General features: G+C 36.8%; 2 protein-coding genes across 3 annotated transcripts; one reads left to right on the forward strand and one right to left on the reverse strand.

The window, feature by feature from the left end:
- The first annotated feature begins 2460 nt into the window (after nt 1–2460).
- Nucleotides 2461–5461, forward strand: LOC121238848. Its single transcript, XM_041135908.1, has 2 exons — nt 2461–4722; nt 5230–5461. The coding sequence occupies exon 1, from the start codon at nt 3042–3044 to the stop codon at nt 4716–4718; it is 1677 nt and encodes a 558-aa protein (XP_040991842.1). The 5' UTR covers nt 2461–3041; the 3' UTR covers nt 4719–4722; nt 5230–5461.
- Nucleotides 5462–5510: 49 nt separating this feature from the next.
- Nucleotides 5511–8631, reverse strand: LOC121238849 (probable cytokinin riboside 5'-monophosphate phosphoribohydrolase LOGL1). 2 transcript variants are annotated; one of them, XM_041135910.1, is made up of 7 exons: nt 8497–8631; nt 8242–8339; nt 8021–8051; nt 7825–7924; nt 7609–7679; nt 6251–6394; nt 5511–5638 (listed from the first exon to the last, which is right to left on the reverse strand). In XM_041135910.1, the coding sequence occupies exons 1-7, from the start codon at nt 8590–8592 to the stop codon at nt 5576–5578; spliced, it is 603 nt and encodes a 200-aa protein (XP_040991844.1). In that variant the 5' UTR covers nt 8593–8631; the 3' UTR covers nt 5511–5575. The 2 variants fall into 2 exon arrangements, with proteins under 2 accessions (XP_040991844.1, XP_040991843.1); XM_041135909.1 differs by lacking the exon at nt 5511–5638 and having other exon boundaries at nt 6111–6394.
- Between the last annotated feature and the right edge of the window lie 468 nt (nt 8632–9099).

Genomic DNA, 9099 nt, shown 5'->3' on the forward strand with positions numbered 1-9099 from the left:
GTGTTTGTCAGCAGAGGTGAGACATGACCCTTTGCGTGTCTGAGCGTCCGTGTCTGAGCGTCCTTTTTTTACTTTTCTCTGACACCCTCCCTTATTCTTTTAACACCACTCCCTTACTCCTGACACCCTTCTCCCTTGTCTTCAAGCTTGGCATAGTGGGCTGGGTTTTAACCATGAACCGTATATTTTATATTTTATTCTCCACAATATTTATGCCAAATGGGAAGGAAGAAGCGACTTCATAGATAAGGCAAAAAGCCATAATTTTTCTCGATATTAGCCAAAGCCATAAAGGAAAGTACTAATACCGAATATCTCAACGTTTCGTGTGCCTAAGTATAAACTGAAAAATGGGCCAGATATTGTTTATAGTTACATAAATAGAAACTACGGTTCCTCTATTTTATAGTAGAAAAAAGGTTCAACTCAGATTCTCAGAAGATAGTGGCAGACCAAACCCATAAGGAATATCTCAATTCGCCACTTAATTTAGTATATGAAATGATATAGTTCTCAGAGGTAGAAGTCTTTTCTGTCCATAAGAATATATATCCTTGTATTGAGGATCGGTGTTCGGCCAAAAGAAGACAATGCCGTTCTGCACTGTACTTGGTTAACCAACTGCACATGCTTTCTTCAATAGGCGTACCTGTATTCACTGCAGCTGTTTGTGCTGTGTAGTTCATGAGAAGGCAGGCGCAGAGTATCCAAAGTTGGATTCTTGTCACAGCCTAATATTAAAAAAAAAAAGCTATAATTCATGACAAGTTTTCCACCCATGTTAAAAGCATCATATACAAATATACTCAAAAGAAGCAGAAAGCATGCAAAAAAGATTTTCGCAATGTAGATCCCAAGTTCCCAACACTCACAGAGTTATTACCGGAGGGCTATGATCACCAGAACCATCAAAACACCAACAATGGTAGACGCCTAAAAACCCTCGAATATTTGGTTGGGTTTTGTCAGCTAGTGAGAAAGATGAATAGAGAATTGCAGCGAAATGGAATATCAAGAAACATGGGATCTCTGAATTGAGTTCTTTAGCCGCAGTACTTCTAATTTAGAGTGAAGGAACCAATTAAGAAGCTTTCATAGATTCCATGGCTGTTCTTTCACTGCTCAAGCTAGAGATGGTATGTTAGTTGTTCTTCCGGTTTGGTAAAAACATGTCAACGTGTGAATGGAACGCTCTGCTTGAGGTTTTGAAACTGTATTAAGATCATCACACAGAGTTGTCAATCTCAGTGGCGTCTTTTTTGCACATGATATTCATTAATCGTAAGAATTTAGAAAGAAAGGGAAATCAATATTCGGGTTGGGTGTCCAACAAAATCTCAAATTTGATCATAAGAAATGATCACTGCAAGGATTATTTTGGAGTCGAAACATAAGTGGACTGTTGCGAGGGGCACCCTGCAATCATTCAGACCAAGATGAAGGTTGTTGATCTCCATTCCCACGTTAATGTCGATATCTTGACGAGAAGGACAATCAAATTGCGAATTTTACAGTGAAAGCCGACAGTGTAGGGAGGCTACGTGAGCTAAAGGCAGTACAGTGCATGAGGTCCCCACTTTGAGAAACACATAGAATGATGTACATACGGCTAGTTGGATTACACATAATTAAACTATTTTTTTTCATATAATTAATATAATTTTATTAAATTCTTATATAAAATATAATAAATAATTTAATTTTTTTAAATTTTAAAATAAAAATAATATTAAAAATAATATTTTATTTAATTTTTAATAAAATATCTCATTTCATTTCAAGAACATCATCAAACCAGACATAAAAAGTGAAGATAGACTTTCAAATCTCAACATATTGAGTTTATCGATGGTGACAATAGAGTTGCGCATATCTTGGTTTCTTCTTTCTTGAAAAACAAGAAAAAAAAACCATGAAAATGTAAGTCAGATGTACATGTTAGGCTTGGGACGAATGATTAGACTAATATATATATATCGTATGCATTAAAAAGGTTCTTATTAAAATCTCTATTATTATTATTATTATTATTAAAATTTAGGTTAGAAATTATAATGTCATTATATTAATAATTTTTTAAGGATGCTTAACACATATGTAAAACACAGGTAAGTTTCTTTCTGTGGCCATAGTTGGAGAACTTTCATTCCTTATTTAAAAGTTTGTAAGGGCGTCCAGTTTTTATCGTGATTAGTTTAAATATTTTTAAATATTTAAAATATATATATATATATATATATATACACACAAATTCATTAATAAAAATTTTTTAAAAATTTTAAAAAAATAAAATGCAAACCAGCATTTTTCAATTTGTTATTGTAGAAGTGCCGAGTGCCGATCTTGTGCCTTACCATCAATGAAGTTGTCTAGATGATTTGTGTAAAAAACAAGAATGAACAATTATTTTGCTGACATGGCGACGGCTGATGCTAATCCACCAGAGTAAAATAGGACAAGCAAACTCGCTTGATGTAGACAATCCAACACCCCTCCCCCACGGGTGCTTGCATCAAGAGCTCGAAGCATACTCTGAAACACTGCACTTGATATTATACGAATTACATTAACATCTACGAGGAACAAATACCCCTTAAATCAAATCTCATCTTTGTCAAGACCCATCTGGGATCTCCCATTTTCAATTGTAAGTAAACTCTTGGCCCCTCTTGTCTTTCCACTTTAATTCCCTCACTTTCTTGGTCTCTTTCACATTCACACTTGGTTTTCTTGCTCTAATTTCAAGATCTGATTGGTCACTCAAACGGGAAGACTGAAGGTTTGAATATCTGGGTTTTTCTTGAATCTTAATTCCCTCACAGACCCAGTTTTGTGCACTGATTTCGAGATCTGATTGGTAGCTGAAACGAAAACTAAGGATTCGGGTATTTGAGTGTGTGGGTTTTGTTAAAAAGATCACAGCTTTCAGGACTAACCCATGAAAGGGTCGGATCTGATTGGCAGCTGAAACGAAAACTAAGGGTTCTGGTACTTGAGTGTGTGGGTTTTGTTAAAAAGATCACAGCTTTCAGGACTAACCCATGAAAGAGTCGAATCCAACCACTGAGCCCATAGGGCAGAACCTAATAAAATTGATAGGCAATGTGTGTTTCTCAGTGTTTGTATTCTCAGTGCTCATATTTACAGTAATTGCCATCACCTACCAACCTCCAGACCCATGGCTTGAATCAGCTCCTGCCCTGACCAAGCTATTCACCCAATCTGAAAACGCCACCTTCCAAAATGACAATTCTATCCTCAAAACTGGGGAAGATTTTCCCTTGGTGCGTGCCCTGGCGCCTGAAGGCATGCCGATTACCGAGGCGGTGATTAAGGAAACTGAAGAGAAGATCGCCACTATGACCCCTGAATCACGATCCGGTTGTGACGAATTACGGGATGTTGTGAATTGTTCAGACCCAAGAGTTCTGATTGCAGTTGAGAAGTTCAATCTGCGGGTTTTTAAGTCCATTGTGTTTTTGGAGTATCAGACAACGGTTAATGGGTCGAAACCGGATGAGTGTGACGTGGCGTGGAGGTTTAGAAATAAGAAAGAGAAGTCTTGGAGGAAGTATAGGGATTTTAGGAGGTTCAAATTTGGAATCGGAGAGAATTGTACGTATAAAGTGGTGCAGGCGGGTGCATGGCATTCCGGTGTCAATGCCCGGCGGCCTAGGAGTAGAATCAGTAATGGCACGAGGAGGGGTGGTGGGAATAATGCTAAGATTGTACCCCCACCAGTGCGGGATGAGGAGATCAATGACACAATCCCAAGTTTAGGGTTGATGAATTTCAACAAGGGGAGGTACTTGTACTATTCACGTGGAGGGGATTATTGTAAGGGAATGAATCACCACCTTTGGAGTTTCTTGTGTGGTTTAGGGGAGGCTATGTACTTGAATAGAACATTTGTGATGGATTTGAGTATATGCCTGGCGGCAACTTATAATCCAAGTAATAAAGATGAGGAGGGAAAGGATTTCCGGTATTATTTTGATTTTGAGCATCTTAAGGAGGTTGCATCGATTGTGGAGGAGGGTGAGTTTTTGGGAGGCTGGAAGAAATGGGATCGAAGCCATAAAAGGAAAGTTCCTACTAGGAAGGTTGTGAGCTACAAGGTGACGCCAATGCAACTTAAGAAAGATAAGAGCACAATTGTATGGAGGCAGTTCGATGCACCAGAGCCGGAGAATTATTGGTATAGGGTATGTGAAGGGCAAGCTGCCAAGTACATCCAGAGGCCATGGCATGCTCTTTGGAAATCAAAGAGATTGATGAATATTGTTTCAGAGATCAGTGGGCGAATGGACTGGGATTTTGATGCGGTACACGTGGTTCGAGGGGAGAAGGCACAGAATAAAGAGCTATGGCCTCATCTGGACTCTGATACATCCCCTGACAGGCTCCTTGCAAAGCTTAAAGGTTTGGTTCAGCCATGGAGGAATCTGTATATAGCCACCAATGAACCCTTTTACAATTACTTTGACAAACTGAGATCTCAGTACAAGGTGCATTTGCTTGATGATTTTAATGAATTGTGGGGAAATACAAGTGAGTGGTACAATGAGACAATGCTTCTAAATAATGGACGACCAGTTGAGTTTGATGGTTACATGAGAGTTGCTGTGGATACTGAGGTTCTTTATAGGGGAAAGACACGTGTGGAAACATTCTATAATTTGACCACAGATTGCAAGGATGGAATCAATACGTGCTGAAGAGGTTTTTGTTATCCTATAATGCTTTTTACTTGAATTTGAACGTCTTTACTTTTTTGGTTCCGGAATGATACTTCTTTTGTATTTGAATTTTCTTTTATTGCATTGATGATCTTTCTTTATGACTAGCTAGCTCCTGTCTGTAATGTTTTATGATGAGCCTGAACCCAGAAGCTTCGTGAAAGGCTAATATAGAATGAGAACTAAGTTTATTATAAGGTAGGGGAAGAAAGCTGTGCAAATGATTTTTCTGCCAGGCAATGAAAGCTTTTTGTTCCGTGTAGCATACACATGGAATTTACCTTTCACACGGGATGATATTGGAAGACACCAGTGCTTTTTCTCTTGTGCTATGTAACGAGAAGCAGGGTTCTTTGCCCTTTTGGCTTGTAGTTGCAATTCCTGAACTTGAGATTCCTTATATCTATTTATTTGGTGTCTATTGAGTTTTGAACAATGAAGCCAGTTTTGGTTGATCCTTCCTTCTTTTTGTTCATCTTTTTTGTGACAGGAACTGAATACGTTGTTAGTTAGAAACATGGGAATCTATGAATTAACATTGAACCCTGCAATATAAAGTACATCACAGCCTTCAAGCCATGCTGAATGCATACTATCTTTTTATTCCATTTCGAGTAAAAATAAGTTCAGTTATGCTGTCAATCTATCTAGCATAAATCTCAATGGGTGCAACAATGAGCACCCTTGACCTTTTGGAATATCACTTTTCTTTTATTATTCTATCTGCTTGCACGGAACCAGCCATGAGCGCCTTTTATAAGGATGTCATTACAATAAGCCCTTCCCCTTCTCCTCTTTGAGGGCAAACAAGAAGGGAACGGCTAAGAATTTGCATTTTAGTTTTCTTCTATGCACCAACTTTGTGTTGGTGCTACTTGATCATGCGTGGGTATGTATTCCTGCAGAAACACACGAGTGATTTCAAGTTAAATTAGAGAAATGACTCTAAGATAAGATGTTCCTGGCATAGTTTATTCATGTTCTCATCGAATGTCTTTGCCTACTTAACTCGAAGTAATACTCAACTCAAAGTAAAACATGATTCTCACGTTTGCCCTGTCATCTTGTCAAAACAATGTTCTTGGAATTTTGACGCCCCTCAAATATTGAAGCTGACCAAGGTTTCTGCGACGATCTGTCGGGCGGGACACCTGGGGACTTAAAGTGTCGTTTATTTTCACAGTCATTCTTATCTCATTTTATCTAATCATTATAATTTTTTTAAATTTTCATACTAAATAAAATAAACAATTCAATTTTTTCAAATCTAAAAAAAAAATAATATTAAAAAAATATATTTTAATAATATTTTATTTAATTTTTAACTTTTATCTCAACTTATTTCACGTAAAAAAAAATATGCAAATTCTCATAGGAGAAAGCACTTCAGTCGGATTTTCTTCTTTTGGTTAACTATTTCAATGATTGAACATAGTTCTGCGGTTTTAGAAATGTACAAAAGCTGTTTTTATTTTGTATGTGATTAATGTAGAAAGAAAATATATCAGTACCTCCATCCTCTGTATCAGCTCTCGAGCAGTACTTGCAGATATGATAATATTCCTAGCATGCGGTTTAATAAATCCTTCTTCCACACCTTTGTCAAACAATCCAAGCAAGCAATCGTAGTATCCATCAATGTTTAAGAGACCCACCTGTTTTTGCAGCCAAAATATGCTGAGTTTGATGGCGGCTTTAACATTAGAAAATTTGTATTTTGTCAAACTTTGAGCTTAATGTGACAACTGGCCAAAAAAAAAATTAATGTCAGAACTCAGTGCAAGTAACCACTAAAGTCAAGGTTCCTTGTTCTTGTTCCTTGAATCTGTCCTTGGTTTTTTAGTTGAAACAATATGCTCAATGGCTTTGATCTCACCTACTTCCTTTTGATTTGTACTTACAAAATTTTTCCCATTTCAATATGGAATCCATTCATTGCATGAGAGTGATTGCTGTGACAGTAAAGACACTATAAACTACTTTGTCAAAGAAAAGGTTAGGTTAATTAAAGGCCTAATTAAACTGGGTCCATCCCTGTCTCAATTGGACAGATGTCAAGCTCGAGGGTCAGATCTGTCTAATTAGTTCATATAAACTACATACAACTATTCACTTAATTTCAAGCATTAGAAATTAAACAGATTGTCTTGATGAGTACTTGGGATTAGCTAGGGAGAAGCATTGGAATCTAATGGCTTGCAAGTTGCAACTTCAACTTTTCTTTCTCTTATATTTAATTAATGAACCAATCAAATCCAAGGCAATTTGCTGGGCAAAAGTTCAGGATAACATGAGAATTGAACCCCAGTTCATACACAACATCCTCTGGCAAGCTGGAACTTTGAATAATGGTGAGTAGCTCAACAAAGAATGAAAAGAGAAACTTTACTTTTTGCTTGCAATTGGAATGAATGTCAAGGGAAGTGTGAATTTTGAAGGTGTAGCTAGCATTCACCATATCATGCATGCCACATTGCATTTCCCATTTAAATTCAGGAAACCTTTCATCATTGTTTAAATGTAATCCTACCTTCAAGTTACATTTTAATGAACACCAGAAGAATTACTTTCCCAAAAAACTAAGAAAACACATACCTCTCACAAATGCATGCGTGCCTACACAAAAGTACTCATTTCAAAAAGTTTTTACTCAAAACCCTTTTGTCGGACTTGAGGGAAATAAATAGTTTAATGCTAAATTAATCACAGGTCACTAAAATTAACTAAGAAACATAATCATTCATCAAGATCCCTATATACATACATACATATATATATAGCATAATGTTTTTGGAAATTAAACAGTATTATTTACTTGTAGATCAGTACTAATTAAGTATCAAAATATTCAGGAGGAGATTTTGCTTACTGGTTTGTCGTGGATTCCAAGCTGAGACCATGTTATCATCTCAAGCAACTCTTCCATGGTTCCATACCCACCTTCATATTTATATGAGAGAGAAAATGAAAGGGGAAATCATGAAAATTTTATTTACATAACATACTATATATATATATATATATATATATCCAATTAACACATGATATCTTTCTGCATATATTGTGTATATATATATATATATACCCGGAAGAGCAATAAAAGCATCAGCTCGACGAGCCATTTCAGCCTTCCTTTCGTGCATATCTGAGACAATCAACACTTCTCCAACTGCTTGGCCAGATATCTGAGAACAGGTCATAATTAGTAATCAAATTAATCGACACCAGATCACAGAGAGAGAGAGAGAGAGAGAGAGATCGATGTTCATATATTTATATACCTCAATAGGAATAAGTGCACTTGGGATAACTCTAACAAAAAAAGAAAAGAAAAGAAGGGAACAAGAAAGTCAGAATAAAAACGATATGATGACATGAACATGATCAATTAGTCCAGACTCTTTTGGTCAATATATATGGAAATATATGCACTAGAAAGAAGACTTAAAAAAGCAAGTTGTATGATTATTTTCTCCCCATGCATGATATGACCTAGTTTTACCCAAGCACATGGCATCCACCATCAAAAGTTGTCTGAGAAACCAATCCCATCAGCCCAACACTGCCTCCTCCATACACCAAATCCATCTTCCTCTCCACCTGCAAATCACCATTTTAATACCCTCAAAGCGAATGTTTGAAGATCGAAACCCAGATATATATATACATATTGATTTTGGGTGTATGTCATGTCATGTACTGTACTTGTATATATAAATGAGAGAGAGAGAGAGAGAGAGATAGAGAGAATACCGACCAATTCTCTTCCCAGATCAAGAGCTGCATCGCTGAATATTTTTCTTTTCCCCGAATTACTTCCACAGAAGACACAGACCCTTTGGAACTTTCCCATTTTCTCCTGACCCCAAACAACTACAAAGTAAGTAGTAATTCACTATATATATAATATATATATATATACACAACCAACTGCCCCTCATAAGTCTACGTACATGCACATTATTTTATTTTATGTGTCACCGCGCGCCATAATAGTAAATGATCAAGTGCTGTATGCGTAGGACGTGCGTGCATGACGCGTGAGATCAGATTCATGATCGATCGATCATGGCCCATGTGCATGAAATAATGCATTTAGGACGTTTTTGAGTCAAATGGGATTCTCAGTTTCCTTTCCGCCTTTGTTTTTCTGTATCAGATCAATTGTAATTTGGTGGTTGCACCAATAATTAATATTATACACTGTATTTTTTCCTGCTTGTGATGCTAAGGGAGCTTTAATTATCAGCTTCTCCTTGGATTTGGAAATTCCAATCCTGGTTATACGTTTCTGTGTTTGGTGTCTAGTTTGTATAAAAAAAATTAAGATCAGTACTTTAATTCTCGCCCACCGGAATTT

This window comes from Juglans microcarpa x Juglans regia, chromosome 7D, assembly GCF_004785595.1.
Source record: "Juglans microcarpa x Juglans regia isolate MS1-56 chromosome 7D, Jm3101_v1.0, whole genome shotgun sequence".
Lineage (NCBI taxonomy): Eukaryota > Viridiplantae > Streptophyta > Magnoliopsida > Fagales > Juglandaceae > Juglans > Juglans microcarpa x Juglans regia.